This window comes from Anomaloglossus baeobatrachus, chromosome 1 (genome assembly GCF_048569485.1).
Source record: "Anomaloglossus baeobatrachus isolate aAnoBae1 chromosome 1, aAnoBae1.hap1, whole genome shotgun sequence".
Lineage (NCBI taxonomy): Eukaryota > Metazoa > Chordata > Amphibia > Anura > Aromobatidae > Anomaloglossus > Anomaloglossus baeobatrachus.
In genome coordinates, this window is record NC_134353.1 from 178181688 (window position 1) to 178205824 (window position 24137).

At 46.0% G+C, this 24137-nt stretch overlaps 1 protein-coding gene across 7 annotated transcripts in view; it reads left to right on the plus strand.

Annotated features, from left to right (window-relative positions):
* The window catches only part of AADAT (aminoadipate aminotransferase), a 177077-nt gene that overhangs the window by 106259 nt on the left and 46681 nt on the right, over window positions 1-24137 (plus strand). For 4 of the 7 annotated variants that reach the window (XM_075335007.1, XM_075335043.1, XM_075335058.1 and 1 more), the window contains one exon: window positions 15056-15124. In XM_075335007.1, the coding sequence (XP_075191122.1) occupies window positions 15056-15124 (69 nt within the window). Of the gene's footprint in view, window positions 1-2371; window positions 2480-9488; window positions 9569-15055; window positions 15125-24137 lie in introns of those variants that run through there. The other 3 variants (XM_075335024.1, XM_075335035.1, XM_075335053.1) reach the window with 3 other exon arrangements.

The following is a 24137-nucleotide window of genomic DNA, read 5'->3' on the forward strand; positions in this document are numbered from 1 at the left end:
AGCTGCTGCGGGGGTCACCGTTGGCCGGATGCTGCACCACGGGAGCGATCAGCACCATGGAGAGCGGGAGCGCGCACAGGTGAGTTAATCTCTAAGTGCAATCACGGGCCACGGAGAACGGAGCCCGGATTGCACTTAGGCAACCCACGTGTGCCGTGATTCACGGCACACGGAGGGACATGTGCGTGTTTTACACGCCAGTGAAAAACGTCACTGTTTTTCACTGACGTGTGAAACGAGCCTTACACTGACAAAAGCCTGTCCTGAGGAGGACAGGAGTCAGTGAGCATGTGCAGTAGGAAGCTCCATTGCTGCAACCTAATTACAGCCTACACCACACACTGTCTACTGATGGGCGGCCTGGATCTTTTTGGTGATCTGGATCCTATGGCTCTGCTCAATAAAAAGATCCAGCTCTTTTGGATCCTAGATGGATCCCTATTAACCCCTTAACGACCGCGGGCCGTAAAATTACGTCCTAAATGACATAATCTTACTGCCCGCGGTCCTCCGGCGGCAGCATGCCGCGATCGGCACACATCTCAGCTGATTTTCACAGCTGAGATGTGTGCCTGCTAGGCACGAGCAGAATCGTTATCTGCTCGTGCCGATTAACCCCTTATAATGGCGCTGTCAATACATGACAGCGCCATTATAAGCGCAATCGCGGTAAAGTTTTACTTACCGCCGAAACCGGAAGTCACGTGACGCGATCACGTGACTCCCGATAGTTGTCATGGTAGTACAGGGTCATGTGATGACTCCTGTACTACACATGAATTGGTTTCACTTTCGCTGTGCCCGGGGCACAGCAAAAGAGAAAGACAGCGTATCTGCTGTTTACAGCCTTCCAGCTGTGATCAGCAGATACTGCAGAGCGATCGGAATGCTGATCGCAATAGCCCCCTAGGGGGACTAGTAAAATAAAAAAAAAAAGTAAAAAAATAAGTTTTAAAAAATTAAAAAAAAACAAAAAAACCTAAAAGTTCAAATCACCCCCCATTCGCCCCATTGAAAATTAAAGGGTTAAAAAAATAAAAAATATACACACATTTGGTATCGCCGCGTTCAGAAACGCCCGATCTATCAAAATATAAAATCAATTAATCTGATCAGTAAACGGCGTAGCGGCAAAAAAATTCCAAACGCCAAAACGACGTTTTTTTGTCGCCACAACTTTTGCGCAAAATGCAATAAGAGGCGATCAAAACGTAGCATCTGCGCAAAAATGGTACCGTTAAAAACGTCAGCTCGAGACGCAAAAAATAAGCCGTCATTGAGCCTAAGATCCCGAAAAATGAGAACGCTACGGGTCACGGAATATGGCGTAAAACGTGCGCCACTTTTTTCGGACAAACTTCCGATTTTTTTTTAACCCCTTATATAAAAGTAAACCTATACATGTTTGGTGTCTACGAACTCGCACTGACCTGAGGCATCACACCCACACATCAGTTTTACCATATAGTGAACACAGTGAATAAAATATCTCAAAAACTATAGTGCTATCGCACTTTTTTTGCAATTTTTCAGCATTTGGAATTTTTTTGCCATTTTCTAGTACACAATATGGTAAAACTGATGGTTTCATTTAAAAGTACAGCTCGTTCCGCAAAAAATGAGCCCTCACATGACCATATTGACTGAAAAATAAAAAAGTTACGTCTCTCAGAAAAAGAATGGCGAAAAAAAAAAACGGAAAGCGAAAAATCGGCCGGTCGTGAAAGGGTTAAATATGTGTTTGCTAGAGCTGAACACACATTTAAGATTACATTACCACAGTTGAGACCCCTCCACCTGCTAAACACTGTCATTTGACCTTATAAGAGTCATCCAGAGATTTTAGTGGCTCTCATTGGAGTGCCGGCTCCCATCATTCACCGGCAACCGGCTCCTTGTACCGGATCATTCACAAATCACCCATCAGGAATACTGTCCAGCTCTCGCCAGGTCACAGCAGCCCCTTGATAAAGACCATAAATATTAGCAGCAAATAAAATGGCCCATATCTCTGGAACTGTATGGCAGATTTAAAAAAAAAAAAAAAAAATGAAACCTCTAGGGAGTAGTAGCAGGAATAAAAATAAGCCATAACTGGACACTTAACTTCTCTTTAAAATACTACTCCAAAGACAAGTAACAGGGCCTCACTAGGAGTCATCCTCTAGCCCAGGTGTCAAATAACAAACAAAGACATTTCTAAAAATAATTAAAAAGCTGCCATGTATGCAGAAGATCACAAATATTTGCAGTTTTTATGATCTAAGCTGGGATATTCGTTAAAGATATCAAATACTGAGAGTAAGAAACTGATGAGTTGTAATCTCAATAATGACCAGTAGATGGCGACAAAGGAGCGTTTCACTGCTTGACGTTGTAAGGAATATAAGCTGCTCTGACGGACCTGGCATGCTCGGGGATGGATTGAGCAGGCCTGGCTGGGGTAAGACGGCGAGACAGCTGAATGAATAGGCAGAAGGTATTTATGTGTTGTGTATAGTGCATGCATCGTGCCGCGGGTTATATCCCCGTATGGGAGACGTGTACATGCTGCAGTCAGGAATAACCTCTAATGTAAACATGGGGAAGCATGAGCCAGCAGGGGGCGCTGGAAGCACAGTATAATAATAGGGTCCTGAATCCAGTCCCCGGTGATCAGCCTGTGACCAGTCCACTATGTGTATATATAGCTCATTACATATAGGAGCACATGGAGCCGGAGGCACTAATGGTAAATGGCCATTTAATGTATAACCAGGATGACCAGTCACACATAAACCTGAGGGCGCCGATGTGTGCCCATACTCCGTCATGCCCCATTACAGCAGCACAAAATATATTATACATTAATGCCCATACTCCGTCATGCCCCATTACAGCAGCACAAAATATATTATACATTAATGCCCATACTCCGTCATGCCCCATTACAGCAGCACAAAACATATTATACATTAATGCCCATACTCCGTCATGCCCCATTACAGCAGCACGTAACATATTATACATTAATGCCCATACTCCGTCATGCCCCATTACAGCAGCACGTAACATATTATACATTAATGCCCATACTCCGTCATGCCCCATTACAGCAGCACAAAATATATTATACATTAATGCCCATACTCCGTCATGCCCCATTACAGCAGCACAAAATATATTATACATTAATGCCCATACTCCGTCATGCCCCATTACAGCAGCACAAAACATATTATACATTAATGCCCATACTCCGTCATGCCCCATTACAGCAGCACGTAACATATTATACATTAATGCCCATACTCCTCATGCCCCATTACAGCAGCACAAAACATATTATACATTAATGCCCATACTCCGTCATGCCCCATTACAGCAGCACGTAACATATTATACATTAATGCCCATACTCCGCCATGCCCCATTACAGCAGCACAAAACATATTATACATTAATGCCCATACTCCGTCATGCCCCATTACAGCAGCACGTAACATATTATACATTAATGCCCATACTCTGTCATGCCCCATTACAGCAGCACGTAACATATTATACATTAATGCCCATACTCCGTCATGCCCCATTACAGCAGCACGTAACATATTATACATTAATGCCCATACTCCGCCATGCCCCATTACAGCAGCACAAAACATATTATACATTAATGCCCATACTCCGTCATGCCCCATTACAGCAGCACGTAACATATTATACATTAATGCCCATACTCTGTCATGCCCCATTACAGCAGCACGTAACATATTATACATTAATGCCCATACTCCGTCATGCCCCATTACAGCAGCACGTAACATATTATACATTAATGCCCATACTCTGTCATGCCCCATTACAGCAGCACGTAACATATTATACATTAATGCCCATACTCTGTCATGCCCCATTACAGCAGCACGTAACATATTATACATTAATGCCCATACTCCGTCATGCCCCATTACAGCAGCACAAAACATATTATACATTAATGCCCATACTCCGTCATGCCCCATTACAGCAGCACGTAACATATTATACATTAATGCCCATACTCCGCCATGCCCCATTACAGCAGCACGAAATATATTATACATTAATGCCCATACTCCGTCATGCCCCATTACAGCAGCACAAAACATATTATACATTAATGCCCATACTCCGTCATGCCCCATTACAGCAGCACGTAACATATTATACATTAATGCCCATACTCCGCCATGCCCCATTACAGCAGCACAAAACATATTATACATTAATGCCCATACTCCGTCATGCCCCATTACAGCAGCACGTAACATATTATACATTAATGCCCATACTCTGTCATGCCCCATTACAGCAGCACGTAACATATTATACATTAATGCCCATACTCCGTCATGCCCCATTACAGCAGCACGTAACATATTATACATTAATGCCCATACTCTGCCATGCCCCATTACAGCAGCACGTAACATATTATACATTAATGCCCATACTCTGTCATGCCCCATTACAGCAGCACGTAACATATTATACATTAATGCCCATACTCTGTCATGCCCCATTACAGCAGCACGTAACATATTATACATTAATGCCCATACTCTGTCATGCCCCATTACAGCAGCACGTAACATATTATACATTAATGCCCATACTCTGTCATGCCCCATTACAGCAGCACGTAACATATTATACATTAATGCCCATACTCTGTCATGCCCCATTACAGCAGCACGTAACATACATTAATGCCCATACTCCGTCATGCCCCATTACAGCAGCACAAAACATATTATACATTAATGTATCCTGTGAGGCTTCTGTGCCCGGTTTAAAGTTCACATCCATTCAAAGGCAACCAGAAAAATGACTCCAAAATAGCCCAGAGCTGCCATTACTGGCACACACCTTAGCATATAATTACCTCCAAATACAAGGAGAATCATATTATCTCCAAATATAATAATAATTTTATTCATTTATATAGCACTATTAATTCCACAGCGCTTTACATACATTGGCAACACTGTCCCCATTGGGGCTCACAATCTAGAGTCCCTGTCTGTAGGTCTTTGGAGTGTAGGAGGAAACCGGAAAACCCGGAGGAAACCCACGCAAACACAGGGAGAACATACAAACTCCTTGCAGATGGTGTCCTTGGTGGGATTTGAACCCAGGACCCCAGCGCTGCAAGGCTGCAGTGCTAAACACTGAGCCACCGTGCCGCCTTCCTCCAGATACAGTGACAGACAGGGTCCCCAAATACAGAGTTAACAACAGTGCCCCCAATACAGTGACAGCCATAGAGCCCCCAAGTACTGTGTCACCTAGAGTTCCCCCATATACAGTGCGATCCACTGTGCCCCCAATATAGTGACAGCCACAGAGCCCCCAAATACAATGTCAACTAGACTCCTCCATATACAGAGCTATCAACAGTGCCCCCATTAGTGACAGCTGATGTAGTGTATAGGAAAAAAAAATTAAAAAACCTACCCCCCCCCCCAGAAGTGTTCTGTTTATGGCTGTATGTGGGCATAGAGTCGAACTGCCAATCAGTGGCTTTGAATGAGGTTCAGATCAAGTCCAGATCCAAAACAGAACTTTAGATGAAGTTCAGCTTAACCCACAGAACCCAAACTTCCACGGGTCCACTTGTAGCGCCCCTGAATACATCAGGGTGCTACAGAGAACGGCATCCTTTTCTCCAGGGTGCAGGACCTGCCCCCCATGGTTCCAAGTCCCAGCAACCGGTGTCGCCTCCATCAGCACCACAAACCCCAACCAACACCTCACATCATGACCTGTCAGACACACCAGTGGGTTGGTCTAGCTCGACAGGGCCACCCACCTAGGGGTCAGGCAGACTGGTGGGAGGGACGAAGTTAGTCTAGTGAGAGCTCCCAAAGCGAGAGGAGCTGGAGTGTTAGCTCCTGGAGAGCTAGAAGAGGAGTCGGTGACCGGGTTAAGGGACGTCGGTCTGGGGTGTGACAGACGCAGTCTAGGAGGGACTGCAGGCACCAGAGAGGGACCCACAGAGCTGACCGGTACTGAGCACGACGGGGTACAGGACCCTAGGTCAGGATCCGATTCAACGTCCTGGCAATTAACCTGCAGAGGAAGGGGGTCTTCAGGGACCTTCCCAGAGCTCAGAGACTGAGGGCATCAGCACAATGCGGGGGACAGGGTTTTCCAAACAAAGCAACCCACTGAAGTCCCAAGTGCCAGCCCTTAGGAGCAAGACTTCACTTAAAAACTGAAGAACTGGACCTTACAGCTTCAAGCTAAAAGGACCTAACAGACACAAAACAGTGCACGGAAACAGGTTTCGAATCACTAAGTGACACCGGTGGGACCCGGGTACTTGGACGGGCTCCCTGCAGCGGCAGCGGCACTCAGAGACTTTGGTTTACCTAAAGTGTGTGTGTCTACTTTCTCAACCTCATCCAACACCACGACTCCCCACAGTGAGTACCCTGGTCCCTGCACCCTGTCCTCCCAATTCTACCAACCCCCTGAGCCCAGGGCCTTCCCTGCCTGTGGAGGGACTGACACCTTGCTGCTTCACACCTTCTGCCCTGGTACTCCCTCCATAAACAGCGGTACTCCCATTACCGCAACCCGCAGGTGGCGTCACGAACTCTTCCCCTGTAAATAACCCCCTTCTCAAGTTTTGAGTGCTCACCGAGCCCGGGTCCGGACCCCTCGAGTCAAGACCACCCCGGATCCAAGCACCTCGGTCGTCATCGGGGCGGCACACACTAATTTCTATTCACCACTATAGATGAGCAAACCAGAGGTTCAGTGCTTTACGTATGCAAACCACTCACATGAGCATCACTGTGCTAGGGTACTCGGAGCTTGGCCCAGTGCGAGCCGCTTGTAGTGTTTGAATGGCACGCACTGAGGGTACCAAACACAGTGATCGGATGTAGTGTGTACAAAAAAAAAATGTACACCCACCCACCCCCGGAAGTGATCTGTTTATTGCTGGCTGCATGTGGGCAGAGACCCGAACTGCCTGATTACTGGCCCCCATTGGGGTCCAGGTCAAGTCCGGGTCCCAAACCGAACTTTATCTTTATTCCAGATAAACCTACCCAACCGAACTTCCACGGGTCCTGTCTTCTCTACTCACCACCTCTATTTATATAAGAGAGCCAATGAATCAATGATCAGTAGCTGTCGGCAATCCAAACTCTTCTTTGGCAATCACTTCCTACATTCAGCTACACTTGATGCACTGAACTGTCAAGCAGAATCCGAAAACCTTTAGAGGTGAAAAGCAGGAAGACCAAAATCATACAGGATGCCTTACTGCTTCAGTATAAGGAATTTATTTAATATATTCACAAGTGGTTAAAATAAAAGCGCTGTTCCAATAATTTATTACATCTGGCACACTGAGGCTTAGGCTGCACGCACATCAGCGGTATTCTGCCGCAATGCCGGATCCGTTAGAAATGCGGTACAGTTGAATATAGTGGAATCGCGGCAATATAAGGTTACATGCAGTCGCATTACCTGTATTAAACTGTACCGCATTTCTGACGGATCCGGCATTGCGGCAGAATACCGCTGATGAGCACGCAGCCTTAGCTGATCCTGAAATGGAGAAGTGTAGAATGATGATTGCATCAGGACTTCCATTTCTGATGAATCAATGATGAAACAGAGGCATCTTTTCTGGATTATGTCGCTATATGGCTTCTTCTTTCTCACTATAACTTGCATTTGTGGATTGCACGGCGCACTTCACAGACAATGATTTCTAGAAGTGATACAAATAGGTCTCCATACAGCCATATTTAACCTGGTAGGGAGGCAGGGTGCCACTTGGGGTAACCCTACCGCTAACACACACTCCATGAAACAGATCAAAAACAGGAGAAGAAAAGAGTTATATGTGTTTAAATAATTTTCTATTCTTTATTAATATTTTAACAAGAAAGTGATGTCAGATTTTTAATATGCAAAAGTGATGACACACACACACACACACACACAAATGGTAAAAACATATCCAAAGGGACACCTACAGCATAGATTAAAATAGTGTGTACAGCAAGAGCACAATACGATCAGTATGCTAAAAAAAGATTATTGCACCCCGGATTGATAGCAGCCATTAATACAGGGGGAAAAAACATAAATAATATATCAGAATGGAATATCCCCTTTTTAAAGTGCCAGAGTGCAAGGAAAAAAGTATGTACATACACAAGTATAGTTCATACCAAGAATGTGCTTTGTGCTTGGAATTCAGGCCTGCAATCAGGGCTGTATTTTGCCTTCATGCTGCCCTAGGCACTTTAAGTGGTCGCGCCCCTTAGTGACAACGTAAAACTGAGTTTTCACACACGACATCTGTTTAAGGCAGATCTACTCTGTAAAACACTTTAAAAAGTATCAATGAGAAACAAAGGGCACTAACCCCCCCATGGGGATCACCACAGGCACATCAAAACATAGCATTAGCATAAAATATTCCCACCACACCGTCCCCACTTATATACTGTGACTGACACACTGCCCCTAATAAACTAAAACACCACACTGTCCTCCCTTATAAATTATACCCACCACACCTTCCTCGATTATGAAATATGATCTGTACATTGTGAGGAGGGAGCAGCATGATGTGAGGACAATGTCCCATGCCTACTGCCCCCTCCTCACAATGCCCCATGCCTGCTGCCCCCTCCTCACAGTGTCCCATGCATGCTGCCCCCTCCTCACAGTGTCCCATGCATGCTGCCCCCTCCTCACAGTGTCCCATGCATGCTGCCCCCTCCTCACAGTGTCCCATGCATGCTGCCCCCTCCTCACAGTGTCCCATGCATGCTGCCCCCTCCTCACAATGTCCCATGCATGCTGCCCCCCTTCTCACAATGTCCCATGCATGCTGCCCCTCTCCATGAGCTCCTAATGCTGCCTTCCTCTTTTCCATAATGACACCTCCATGTTGCCCCACTCTCTAGCATTAGCCGCTCTCTCCCCCAGCATCAGGCTCTCTCTTCCCTCAGCATCAGCCTCTCTCTTCCCTCAGCATCAGCCTCTCTTCCCTCAGCATCAGCCTCTCTCTTCCCTCAGCTTCACCTTCTCTCCCCAGCCTCCCCAAGCATCAGCCTCTATCATCCCTCAGCATCAGTCTCTCCCCCAGTCTCAGCCTCTGCCTCCCCCCAGCCTCAGCCTGCCCCAGTCTCCGCCTCAGCCTCCCCCCAGTCTCCGCCTCAGTCTCCCTCCAGCCTCCCCCCAGTCTCAGCCTCCCTCCAGCCTCCGCCCAGTCTCAGCCTCCCTCCAGCCTCCGCCCAGTCTCAGCCTCCCTCCAGCCTCCGCCCAGTCTCAGCCTCCCTCCAGCCTCCCCCCAGTCTCAGCCTCCCTCCAGCCTCCCCCCAGTCTCAGCCTCAGCCTCCCTCCAATTTTTTTTTTTTTTTGCTGCCAGAAGGTGCCGCCCCCCCGCAACCTGCCGCCCCAGGCACCGGACCACGGGTGCCTAATGGTAAATTCGGCCCTGCCTGCAATGATGTTCCAGGGAGAAGGGTTCCCCCATACATCCATCAACATACGTTTCACCAGGGAAGTAAGTATCCCAACATGTGGTTTCCTCAGGGAGGGAGAGTGGTATCTCCCCTCCTTGAACGCCAGTTTAGGCTGCTTTCACACCTCCGGTTTTAGCAAAGCCAGCCAATCCGGCTCTAAAACCTATGCAACGGATGCGGCGACAATACCGCATCCTTTGCATACGTTTTTTACATGCGGCCCATACGGTTTTTGCCGCTTGGGACAGGCTACTGAGCATGCGCACTGGAAAAAGCCGCATGCGGCGGCCGGATGCGGTTTCTGCCGCATGCATTGCAAATCGATGCGGGTTTTTTTGCCGGACAAAAAAAACATGCCAGGCAACGTTCCATCCGACCGCCACATCGGCTAAATCTGCCGCATGCGGCACAATACGGCACTAATGTAAGTCTTTGCAAAAAAAAAACGCAACCGGCGGCAAAAAAAAACGGTTGCGTTTTTTCTGCAAAGCACCGGATTGTGCCGCACAGGAAAAACCGGATGTGTGAAAGCAGCCTTAAATGTCCCACTCAAACCTAACTTCCTCATACGTCATCGCTTTGTTTGATGCATGCGCCACCTGTCAATCACAATGCCGCACAAGGGCCCGCCGTCAGACAACACTGCGCACGCGTGGGAGCAGACACAAGTCGTCCAACTCTCGCGCTTGTGCTGCTGCCACAATGACAGGAGGCCTGCCAGCAGCAGAACAGGCGCCACACTCGTACCAACAAGGACGCAGTGAGTAACTATAGTGATATATAACCAAGCTGTGTAGGAAGTATGTGAACCACTATGAGAACCGCATGCACATTGTCAATACCACGTGTGCATTGAAAATAGAAAAGGGATGGTCAGTAAATATTTAATATTTACTTTGACCATCCCTTTTCCATTTTCAATGCACACTATTTTCAATTCAGACCTAAAACAGAAACTGAAAACAATATTAAAGGAGATATAGTAAGGCCCATTATTTTTCATATTGATGAACCTCTGACCATCTTTGCTTGAGAGACTCTACCTCTATAACTTGCTCTTTTTAGAAAGTCATGTGACTTGTTGAAAATTGACTCTGCAGCTGGTTTTCATTAGTACCATCAACTTTTCCAGCCTTTTGTTTTCCTTTTAACAACTTTTTTGAGATGTCTTGCTGCCATCAATTTTTAACCTCTTTATGGCAGCCTTACGTTTTAAAATGGCAGCAGAAGAGAATACTTATTCTAATCTGCCATTTTAAAACTGCGGGAAGAAAAAAGTAAATAGCAACCCTCAGCGTCAAAAAATCTCGGGGGGCGGGGGGGGTGTAGCTAAAACCTTAGAGATCACAATTCAGGCCTTTTTTTCCGGTCCCCAGTCACATGATCACTGGTACACACCAGAGAATTATGATCACGTTGCAGAAAATGGAAGCACTTTGATAAAATGATTTATCTCCCACCTGGTATGATCAAACATGTCAGATGGGAGATAAATCTCGTCCCCCTGTGTGGCAAAGTGCCCCCATCCCCCTCACGATCACACAAAATGGCTGCCGAACGAGTTGCATACCGCCTGCGTGTGTCCTCCTCTGATTTCTGCTTCGTCTCACATGATCCTGATCCCTGGACATGTGAGATGAGGCAGAAAAGTCGTCCCCAGGTCCAACTAGGTCACCCGTCAGTCCCCGGTCCGGTCGGTACCTATTGCAACGTTGTTCCCCAGCCACCCCTCCTTCTCCTTGTCGGCAGAAGGCCGCATGTGCAGACAGCAGCTCTAAGCCGGCTCTGCACGCAGTGACACTGAGCTTACTGCACTCAAACTACTGTGCTGTGGACCCGGGGAGTGTGAGACTGTGAGTGTAGTATTCTCAATTCACTGCAGCCACACTGCTCATATGGAGTGCCTGCTCCTCCAGAAAATGAGGGATACATTTGTTGAGCGTGCCCCACATATTTTGGAAGGTCCAGAGTCATCGTGGGACCTCCAAAATGGATTACAGCAGACTGGATTTTTTTTCTTTTCAATAAATTGGTGAAAGGGAAAATGTGTTGGGGAGTGTTTTTCAAATACATTTTTTTTGTTGTCTATTTTATTTTTATTACTGACTGGGTTATTGATGTCAGTTATCTAATAGACGCCGTGACATTACTGACCTCTGGGCTTGATGCCTGATGACATTACACAGCTGGTATCAACTCCATATATTACCCCGTTTGCCACCGCAAAAGGGTAACAGTATGAGCTGGTGTGAAGCACCATTATTGGCACATCTAATGGATGCGCAACTTCTGGGGCGGCTGTGGCCTGCTATTTTTAGGCTGGGAAGTGCCAAATAAGCATGGCCCTTCCCACCTTGAGAATACCAGACCCCAGCTGTCCGCTTTACCTTGGCTGGTATTCCAATTTGGAGGAGACCTCATGTTTTGTTTTGTTTTTTTGGTTTTTTTTATATTTAATTATAAATAAAAAAAACAGCATGGTGTGCCCTCCAATTTGGATTACCAGCTTTTCCCTAGCTGACTATCAAAAATGGGGGACCCCACTTCGTTTTTTTTTTAATTATTTATTTTTTGGGTAAATACAAGGCTAAACAACCTTTAGTACCACATGAAAGTCAGTAAAGGGTGTCAGGTTAAAATATGAAGGGGGGTGCGATATTATATATGTGTTTTACCTCTGTCCATCCATCCATTATAGGCTTCTGGTTATGTGCCCATGATCAGGGTTTGCAGCATTTTGGACGCAGAGTATTTTCTCTGTTTCCATGACGCTGTGTTGTACAGTACAAGCGCAGTAGAAGAATTTTTAGAAATCTCCTGCCCACTGTGCTTCTTTTCTCTGCAGCATAAACTGACCTGCGGCATGGCTTCCCAAGCCGCAGCATGTCAATTGTTTGCTGCGGAGATGAGACTGTTCTCCACGGGGAGAATAGAGCTAAAGTCCGCAGCATCCAGAACCCTGATCGTAGGTAGTGTGTCAACACATCTCTGCAGGAGGTCTGGCACTAGACGCAATGTCACTGGATCATGGGCACATAGCCTAAAAGTGAGAAATTTGCTGCTACAGCAACATTTTTGCGAAGTATCTGTGGATTTAAAATGCTTACTATAACCCTGAATAAAATCCTTGAGGGGGTCTAGTTTCCAAAATGGGGTCACTTGTGGGGGTTACTGCTGTTTAGGTAAGTTAGGGGCTCTACAAACGCAACATGGTACCCGCAACCTTTTTCAGCCAAATTTGCTTTCCAAAATTCAAATATTGCTCCTTCTGTTCCAAGCCCTCCCATTTGTCCAAACAAAACTTTCTGACTACATGTAGGGTACCACTGCACTCATATAAAAGTGGGTAACAAACTGTGGGATCCATTTTTTGGCGTTACCTCTTGAAAAAGTGAATAATTTGGTGCTAAATCAACATTTTTGTGAAAAAAATAAAACTTTTCAATATGATGGCCTAATATTAGTAAATTCTGTGAAGTTACCTGTGGGTTCAAAATGCTCACTGTACCCTCAGATAAATTCCTTGAAGGGTCTAGTTTACAGAATGGGGTCACTTGTGGGAGGTTTTTGCTGTTTATATACCTTTAGGGTCCCTGCAAATGCAACATGGTGCCCGCAATCTATTTCAGCCAAATTTGCTTTCCAAAATTCAAATATAGCTCCTTCTGTTCCGGGCCCTCCCATTTCTCCAAACAGAGGTTTCTGACCACATGTGGGATATGTGGGTTCCATTTTGTTGTGTTATTTCTTCTAAAAGTGAATAAATTGGGTCTAGAGCAACATTTTTAGGTAAAATGATAATTCTTTTTTCACTCCATATCGCTTTAGTTCCTGTGAAGCACCTGAAGGGTTAATAAACCTCTTGGATGTGGTTTCGAGCTCTTTGAGGGGTGCAGTATTTAGAATGGTGTCACTTTTGGGTATTTTCTGTCACCTAGGCCAAAGTGTCCTTTGTCGACCTGTGTCAGTCTCTTCAAATGTGATGTGCCCCCTAAAAAAAATAGTTTTGTAAGTTTTGTTGAAAAAATTAGAAATTGCTGATGAACTTTGAACCCTTCTAACTTCCTAACCCCAAAAAATGTTGTTTCAAAAATTGCGCTGGTGTAAAGTAGACAAGTGGGAAATGTTGTTTATTAACTATTTTGTCTGACATAACTCTCTGGTTTAAGAGCATAAATATTAGAAGTTTGAAAATTACAAAATTGTCATCAAATTTCCGATTTATTTCACAAATTAAAGCAAAAATTAATGTCCTAAATTTACCACTATCATGAAGTACAATATGTCACAAAAAACAATCTCACAATCGCCGATATCCACTGAAGCGTTCTAGAGTCATAACCTCATAAAATAACAGTGGTCAGAATTGCAAAAAAATGGCCGTGTCATTAAGTACAAAACTGGCTTCATCCTTAAGGGGTTAAATGAGTTGTTTTTTTGTTTTCTTTTCTTCTCAAATGAAATGTAAAAATGTCTAACTGTAACTTCTGCTATGTGTTCTGTTGTGAATAAAATATGGCTAGAAAAGATTTCCAAATGATTGCATTCTTGTTTTTTCACATTTACACATATAATTGAGAAAGGTTTGGCCTTTCACCCTGCAAAATTTTCCAGGAGATGATTGAACCTCTTTAACCCCTTAAAAATAAGCACCCTACTTATCTTGAACTCGTCGGGTGCAGATGAATGGTGCGGGTTCAAGAACTGAGCCCACGACATTCCCAACAGATGATGTCTGTGTTATTCAGCCATCATCTTCCACTAATGGCCACAAGTGGAGTGGAGACAATCATGAGGCAAAGATGGGTTGTCATAACAGAAAGGGGCGCATATTAAGAGATGGAACATATACTGACATGAAAGGATGAAAGTCGCATGCATGTGTGGGATTTGCAAAGCGCCAGTGGTATTGAGGGCTCTTCAAATAATGTGATGACCAGATGGGCCTGACAACATGATTAGTGGGTCGACTAGTTTGGGGGAAACCAATGTCCCCTCAGTTAGTCTCGCACCAATTAATGTATCGTAAATGGATTTATAAAATGATTTTTTTTTTTACTGCAATCAAATATACAGTACAAAAGGGCTTGTTAGGAAGAGTATTAACGTAGGAATACCAGTAAATAAGTGTTTGTGGTCTAGGAGCCATGTTCCCTTGATAGGTTTAAAGTAGTTTTCCATAACTTTGTAAGTAAAGCTTATTCATTCTTAGTATGTGCCTTTCTAGTACATGTTATGTACATCCATCATCTTTTCACGATCTCTCCTCGTTGTCCATACACTTATATTTAAAAGCTTAAAATGCATTGTAAACTAATGCTAGGATGGGTAGAGGGTGAGGCTGCTGTGTTTCGCTTACAGAGCTTTGCTCTGAACGTGAGCTATATAACTATCATGAAATAAAGATATATTGCCTCTTTGGGAGTTTGTTTTTTTATCTATTTTCTTGCATAGCCGGTTAGAGAATTACGAGCACAATGAAAATGGAGCAATTAATTCTGTCTTCTATTTTCTTTCCTTATACACAGACATGAATTACGCACGTTTTTTGACAGCTGTGAGTGCGGCCAGGCAACCCTCAGCTATAAGAGCAATGAGTAAGTATACATAAAAGAGCAAAACATAAGGCTTCATTCATGTATTTAGGTGTTTGTGTGCTTACAACCCAGCCATATGTCTATGGAGTAAATTGGGTAGGAAGGGGGGAAAATGTACCGTAAGTGATTTGTCTCAAAATAATGTAAAAGACCTATAAATTGGTTCTTTTGTCTTAAGATGTATCAGATCTACAGCCATGTTATACATTAAGATACGCAGAGCTGCAGATCTGGAAATTGGTCGGTCAATTCAGCACTACAGATGCACAATGTCATCTGTAGGTGAAATGCTATGAATCTTATGAAAGAAACGACTACGTGATTGTGCATGAATCCATAGCTGGGATTCCCATCAAGTAAAGTTATTTTCCTTCTCTAACACCCCCTTAACTTTCACAACATCTAAGAAACCCACAATGGAGTTGCAGTGACTTCCCGAATAGCTTAAGTTGCTTAAGTTCATTAGGGGACATTCTCGGTAATATGTCAGGGCAAACCAAAAAAGAGAATAAGTACTTCTAAATGATGCTGGTCATCGATACCAGATTATGGGAGTCCAATGCTCGGCACCCCTAACAATCAAATTTACAAGCTGGTACACCTGTTACAAACTGTTACACTTGGCTTCATCTAAGTATAGCCAACAGAGTTGAACAGCACAGCTCTGATCAATGTGTAGTAGTCACTGCTACTACACAACAGCTTATGTTATAGAGCAGGGGTCCCTAACCTTTGGCTCGGGAGCCACATGTGGCTCAGGGGGCCATGATGATTGGCTCGCGGCTGTCTGTTATCTAGGCGGCACATTTGGACCAGGTCTTGCAAGCAGCTATGAAGAGCAGGTCTCCAGATGGTGACTTTTCTGAGTAGCCCCACACAGAAGAGCAGATCTGAATGGAGGTAGGAACCTCTGGTTGTTGGTATACTGCCTCGGGGTGGTGATTTCTGTGGAAAAGCTTTGGCGGTCGTTATACGGGTAATGGCAGCCCTGGTTGTCACTACAGTGAGGGGCGAAAGCTAAATGTGGCTCGTGACCCTCTCTTTCAGCTGAATGTGGTTCTCAAGGTCAGAAAGGTTGGGGACCAATCTTATAGAGGACAATACCAGGCAGCATCTGCTAAAGAATGTGCAGAGATGTGGAGTCATCTCCATTCACTCTTTACCTCAGTCCATTGCCAAAGCTAAGAGCAGCTGATTGGTGCAGTTCCTGAGTGTCGAACCCCCACCGTTTTTGAGTGGGGGTTAGAATAGGTTATCAATATTATATGCCCGGACAACCCCTTTAATATAATTTCCTAAATGAAAAAGGACTGTAGAAAAACTGATCAGCATCCTCCAGCCCAGAGAATACATGTCATAAAATCTGACAAGTTAATTTAGGAAACAGACATCAATTTGCCGTCCTTGTCACATAAGACTGCAGTGTAAGAATAAATGCCGATTGATCCGCTCTGGAGAAATGCATTGTGCTCTATAACCTGATTTACACAGAGGCACACATTAACCTCATGTCACTGGATTTACCAGCTCCTGCAATATGTTACACTTTTACAGGGTGTTGTAACTTTTACTGTACGAGCATAAAAATTATTTGTGGCTATGAGATTATAGACTTCTGCTCTGAGAAATGGCTATTGGTTATTTAATGGCTGAATTCATTTTAAGTGCTCTTAAATGAATTAGATTCTGTAGAATTTGCATTTTCCCTTTTATGTTTTACATATAAAACATTTTTAAATAAGTTATAAGAATCATTGTGTAGGATAATTAAATCCTCTAAATCTTTAAAAATGCTATTATTTCTTTATCACCGAGCAAAAGTAAATTAGAATATAAGAAAGTTGTGAATAATTATTTCTTACATTTTTTAGAAGTTGTTTTTTGTTTTGATGTCTTTAGTGCATCCCGTTTTCATGAGGGAATGTGCCGCTGTCAAATTATATTTTTTATCATTAAAGATGAGATAGGAACAAATTATCGTTCATAATTCAATCACTGGGCATGTGTATATGTACTAACAAATATCACAAGAGATGAGCGAACATGGGGATCGATGTTCGGTTTCGGAAACCGACTTCTAAAAAAAACAAAGTTTGGCTTCGAAGTTCGAGTGAGTTATGAGTGCAAAGCACTCAAGTGAGCAGCGCTGTGCTTGGGTATGATCGGTGCTCAGTCCTGTGCAAGCTGCCTGCAGTGTTTGATCGGCTCCCACTTGGGGTAAAATCAGCGTGATCAGATATAGTGTGCACACAAACAAAAATTGAAAAACCCTGCCCAACCTCCCCCGGAATGTTCTGCTTATGGCTGGCATCATGTTTGTGGAGCCGTGATCTGCCCAATTACTTACTCCCATTAAGGTTCGTATCAAGTCAGGGTCACAAATAAAGATGAGTGAACCTGAGGTTTGGTTTTGTAACCGAACACCAAATTTAAAAATCAAGGTTCAGGTTTGAAGATCGGATGCTGTACAGTACATGCGAACAAAACTCGTGTGAGCAACGCTGTGCCCAAGTAAACTCGGTGCTCAGCCCTGTGTGAGCTGCTTGCAGTGTTTGAATGGCACATACTGGGGGTAACAACAGCATGCTCAGATGTAATGTGCAACAACAAAAAAAATTGGACAAAGCCCACCCATCGTCCCCCAGAAGTATTCTGCTTATGGCTGCCTGTATGTCGGCGGAGACTCAAACTGCCAATCAGTGACTTGATCTGGGGTTCGGATCAAGCGTGAGCCTGTAGAGCTAGGCTCGTTTGCTGCCAGCAAACCGAACCTCCCAAAAGTTCACTCATCTTTAGTCACAAACTGAACTTTTTTAAGGTTCAAATGTACCTGGCGAACCGAACATACAAAGGTTCACTCATCTCTAAATATCATCATACAGTATGTAAAAGACACTTACCAACAACTTTGGTGGGTAAGACCAAATTACCTTCATATTCTATCAAATGGTCCTCTGACATCTATTTCAGTTGCCATACTTAAAAGGGTGGTCCAAAGGTCAAGTCCTTTTCTTACTAAGTCCCTATCTATTTGATGCCATACAGGAAAAAATACCAGCACGCTACTATTTTCTAATATGCTTACTTTAAAAATTTCCTATCTTTCCCTCACTACATTTTAAATGTTTTTCTATTTTGTCTGACGACTCTTCATTTGAATATCTTAGTGCTTTCTGGGATACTCAAACAAAGTATCATCAAAGCAGGCGTCAGGGGCTGCAGTCACTGTCCCTGCCCCTACCTTGAACTTATAGCGTGATGCTCGTTTCAGGGGCTGTGCTCGTCCTTGTTGTGTCCCTATTCTGTCCCTGTGTGCTGTGTACTGTGCGATATGCCCAGCGCCCGCTCTGTTGTTGGCTTAAATCAATAGTAATAGAAAGCCATTAACAGAACAGTGCCAGAATACCTGGCCAGTGCCATCACCTGTGGGAGAGTGCTTGTCTCCTGCATGCTGGGTATGACCATTCTGTTGTCGGCTTATTAATATTCATCCAAGCCAACAACAGAATGTGCGCTGTGCACATCGCATAGTGTGCAGGCAGGAGCCTCTCTGATGATGCTTCATTTCAGAGAGGGGGCAGGGGCTGTGACAGTGACTGCAGCCTCTGTACCCTGATGATGCTTTTAGTATCCCAGCATGCACTGGGAATTCGCAAACAAAGCATCATCAGACAGGAAGTGAAAAAAAAATAGAAAAGCAGTTAGATAAAATAGTGAGGGAAGGATAGGGAATTTTTAAGCAAGTCTATTAGAAAATAGCTTAGATTATGCCATCAAATAGGGATTTAGAAGGAAAATGATGTTGCCTTCGGACCACCCCTTTAATTGTTTCTGCCAAGGTAGGAGGTGTTAAAAGTGTGGTATGGTCACTTATATTTTGAAATAAATACAAGATAATCAGGGATTATAACATTGATTTGAAAATTGATTGCCTGACATCCGTCCTTAAAAGGGAACCTCTCACCAGATTTGTCCCCTATAAGCTGTGGCCACCACCAGTAAACCCTTATATACAGCATTCTAGAATACTGTATATAAATGCCAAGGCCGATTTGTATAACATAAGAAAAAGATTTTATTATTGTCACGTGTGTGTCACGGGTGGCACAGTCCTGTGGTGTCCGGCTATAGAAGGTCACCGAGTTTGGCTGTGCAAACTGCTCCCTGACCTTCCATTATTTCTACTTGGTTTTCATCCTTTTCCCTTTAGGACCCTGCAGAGTTTCTCAGCCTTCCAGCTGTTTTTCATCAGCTCCTCCCTTAGTGTCTTTATATATTTTCACTTCCTATTACTTGGTGCTGGTGATAGCTCTTATACCATTAACAAGTCTTCAGTGAAAGCAATCAGCTTTCATACATCTGAAGTATCTTTGTGGTTGTTGCAGTGCCTCTCCCTGAGTCATCTGGAGATACCGTATTTTTCGCTTTATAAGACGCACTTTTCCTCCCAAAAATTTGAGAGGAAAATGGGGGGTGCGTCTTATAAAGCGAATATAGCGGTACCTAGGGGTCCTGTCTGTGCGGTGATCGGGCGGCCGGGTGCCTGTGGCTGCGTGTAAGCGGCCGGGTACCTGTGCTTGCGTGCGGTGGCAGCTGGGTACCCGTGGCTGCGTGCGGGCGGCAGTCGGGTGCTGTGTGCGGGCTGCGGCCGGGTGCTGTGTGCAGGCGGCAGCCGGGTGCTGTGTGCGGGCAGCGGCCGGGTGCTGTGTGCGGGCGGAGGCCGGGTGCTGTGTGCGGGCGGAGGCCGGGTGCTGTGTGCGGGCGGAGGCCGGGTGCTGTGTGCGGGCGGCGGCCGGGTGCTGTGTGCGGCCGGCGTCCGGGTGCTGTGTGCGGCCGGGTAGCGGCCGGGTGCTGTGTGCGGGCAGTGGCCGGCGGCCGGGTGCTGTGTGTGGGCGGCGGCCCGGTGCTGTGTGCGGGCGGCGGTCGGGTGCCTGTGCGGGCGGCAGATGGCTGCCACCCGCACGCAAGCACAGGTACCCGGCTGCTTGCACGCAGGGTGGGCGGGCAGCCTGCCGGCTGCCACTCTGTGCGTGCGGGGCGGGCGGCTGTGCAGCAAGTTACCCAGTTTGTCTGCGGTCCCAGTTTCAATTGACGGCAGCGGGCGCGTGCGCAGATGGAGCTCTTGAATGAGAGCTCTATCTGCGCACGCGCTCCCCCGGGAGTCAGCGCGTGCGCAGATGGAGCCCTTGGATAAGAGCTCCATCTGCGCAGGCGCCATTATTTGAACCGGGACCGCGGACACTGGGACACTCACTGCACTGGCCTGCTGCATGACTCACCCGCCGTCGCCAACGCTGCTGCTGCCGCCACCACCACGGGCCCCGCGGCTCCTGCCACCACGGGTCCCCCGGCTCCTGCCACCCCGGACGCCACCTGCCACCACGGACCCCGCTGCCACTGACCCGCCGTGCCTGCCAGCACAACCTCTGCCTCCTGTGACCCCGCTTCACCACCACTGCTGCCCCCCTCCGGTAAGAGAACACCGGATTATAAGACGGACCCCATTTTTCTTTTTTTCACCTTTTTTTTATGTCTAAGTTTGGGGTGTGTCTTATTATCCGGTGCGTCTTATAAAGCGAAAAATGCGGTAAGTTGTTTACTTTTCCCCTGTTTGTTATCCCTATGTCTTCTTTAGTGCTTAGTGGGGTTGACCAAGTGCTCATCCCAGTCACTCCCTACCTAGGGCCTACTTCAGGATTAGGTATCCGGCTCGGCGTATATGTGTGGAACCTATCTAGGGTGGTGAAGGAAGCCAGGGCCCAGCAGTAGGCTTGTTCAAGGGTCACCATCCCCCCCCTTCCCTAGACACAGGGTTTCCCTTCCCTTTCTCCATTCGCTTGGTTCTGCCCCATACTTAGCATGACAATTACACTCACCTGCGGGGCAGTTGGATCCTATGGGCGTCGCTGATCTCGGTCTGTCACCTCTTCTATCCTGTGCAGTCACCGTCCTCTTCCCAGCTTCGTCTGGATGATGCATCCTACGACATCCATACAGAGTCCTCCATTGTGCTGCTTCTTATACACACTTCTCTCTGCCCTGCTGTGGCCATGTAGTGTGCATGCACAGGCGGTCTTTGACCTTTCCCCTACCTGCACATAACAGTACTTTCCTCTGCCCAGTACTCTGTGTGGATCACTTACGACGCGTCATCCACATGGAGCAGGGAAGGAGAACGGTGATCGTAAGAAGATAGGAGGTGCCAGACCAAGACCAGCGACACTCATCGCATCGGACCACCCTGCAGATGAGTATAATAAAAAGCTTTTTTTTACGTTATACAGATCAGCCTTGGAACTTATATACACACTATTCTAGAATGCTGTATATAAGGGCTTATAAGTGGTGGCCTCAGCTTATAGGAGACAAATCTGGTGACAGGTTCCCTTTAAGACTGGACTGGGACTGAAGTTCATCCTTGCATTTGACAGTATATTGGCCCATGCTGCAATTTTTTCTAAGGCTAGTTTCACACTTGCATTGGACGGCTTCCGTAGCATTGCGTTGTGTGACGGATGCAACTGATGCGTTGCATATAGTGGCACAACGCAATGCTACGGATCGTACAAAATAACGGAAAACGTTATTTATTTATTTATTTATTTATTTTTTCTTCTTTACAGTACCGGCAGCCGACTATTGTGAACGATAAGCTGATCACTCTTAATAGCCGGCGGCCGTGCGCTCTCACATGCCGGCGGCCGAGCGCTCAGCTGAGCGCTATAATATGCCGGCGGCCGGGCGATCAGCTGAGTGTCCTGACATGCCGGCGGCCGAGCGCTCAGCTGAGTGCCCTGACATGCCGGCGGCCGGGCGATCAGCTGAGTGCCCTGACATGGCGGCGGCCGAGCGCTCAGCTGAGTGCCCTGACATGGCGGCGGCCAAGCGCTCAGCTGACTGCCCTAACATGCCGGCGGCCGAGCGCTCAGCTGAGTGCCCTGACATGCCGGCGGCCGAGCGCTCAAATGAACGTTCGGCCACCGAGAAATAAAATAAAGTTTGTGATTTAAAAAAAAAAAGAGCATGCGCAGTGAAAAATAAAGGTTTCCGCTGCTCAAAAAAAAGTTACATGCAGCGTTCCATCCGCCCGGCGCAGCGTCAAAATAACGACGCTGCGTCGTCCAGCGGATGCAACGCTGACACTTGCGTTACAGTGCGTCGTCCATACAAGTCTATGGAGAATAGCGCAGTTCGTTAACGGACTGCGCTATTCTCCATAGTGACGGACTGCGCTGAACACAAGTGTGAAAGTAGCCTAAGTGAGGTCTGAATTACAGATACTACTCTGCCTGACCAAAATTTACTGCTGGTGCGCAGGGGGGTACAGTCGTGTTTGTGGCCGATGCCCGGTTCCGTGATCCTGAGGAGGTCGGCCCTCAGAAAAAAGGGGTTAAAAATATAAAGGGAATAGAATAAAAAGAGTTCTCGACTATGCCACTTGCCGTATGCAGCCAGGTTGCAGGGTTCTGCTGGGGCTGATGGAGTAGTGCAGCTTAGGTGTTTTGGGCCCTCCCCAAGCAGGGACAGGCTCCAGCAGTGACTGATGGGGATTGTAGTGGGGAACCATCTGTGTAAGTGCACGGGGCGATAAGGAAACAGTCCACACCAGTATTGCAGTTTCAACTTGTACTGAGTCCTGTGGGCCTTGGTTCCAGACTTCCACAGGCGTCCCGCCGTTCCTGAAGTTTTACACTTCTACATGTAATCCACGGTTCCTGGAGTTCTTGTTCCGTACTCCACAGTCCCTCACTCCTATTACAGCACTCCATTGTTACGTCAGGTCTTTCTGTACTTTCACTCTCAACTCCTTCTCTGTCCTCTCAACTCCTCTACTCCTTCCTTCACACTCCTCAACTCTGCTCACTTCTCTTAACTGACTACTTCCTCCCGCCAACTTCCCAACTGACCACTGGCCCCTCACCCTCACTGGGTCTCTCCCTACAAATTGGGTGGCGACTATCCAATCAGTGCCAATACCTTGTACCTGTTCCTAGGCAGTCTCCCAGTCTGGTGTTGGGGTTGTGTATGTGGCCTGAAGGTGCTGGTGTGTTGGCTGGCACGGATAGTCCAGGGTTTGAGTTTCCACAGGTTACATTTTGTGGCACCTGATACCTCAGGGGTGCTACATTTCCATACTTGTCCTCTTGTAACGACAAGAAATTAAGGTTGTGACTCTAGTCGTTACGTGACTGTAAGTATGCAAATTGCAGTCTTAACAGTGTTTATATTAGTCACTGTGAGGATTTGGCAAGCTGTTGCTGAAAATTTACTCAAGAATGCACAACACTTTTCACAAACATGAGTCTCCTATACTACAATATAATAGACAAATAATACCACCAAGTCCATAACCAAATGTTACCAGCATACCAAGATATACAGTGCCTACAAGTAGTATTCAACCCCCTGCAGATTTAGCAGGTTTACACATTCGGAATTAACTTGGCATTGTGACATTTGGACTGTAGATCAGCCTGGAAGTGTGAAATGCACTGCAGCAAAAAAGAATGTTATTTCTTTTTTTATTTTTTTTTTTAAATTGAGAAAAGTTTATTCAGAGGGTCATTTATTATTCAACCCCTCAAACCACCAGAATTCTGTTTGGTTCCCCTAAAGTATTAAGAAGTATTTCAGGCACAAAGAACAATGAGCTTCACATGTTTGGATTAATTATCTCTTTTTCCAGCCTTTTCTGACTAATTAAGACCCTCCCCAAACTTGTGAACAGCACTCATACATTGTCAACATGGGAAAGACAAAGGAGCATTCCAAGGCCATCAGAGACAAGATCGTGGAGGATCAGAAGGCTGGCAAGGGGTACAAAACCCTTTCCAAGGAGTTGGGCCTACCTGTCTCCACTGTCGGGAGCATCATCCGGAAGTGGAAGGCTTATGGAACTACTGTTAGCCTTCCACGGCCTGGACAGCCTTTGAAAGTTTCCTCCCGTGCCGAGGCCAGGCTTGTCCGAAGAGTCAAGGCTAACCCAAGGACAACAAGGAAGGAGCTCCGGGAA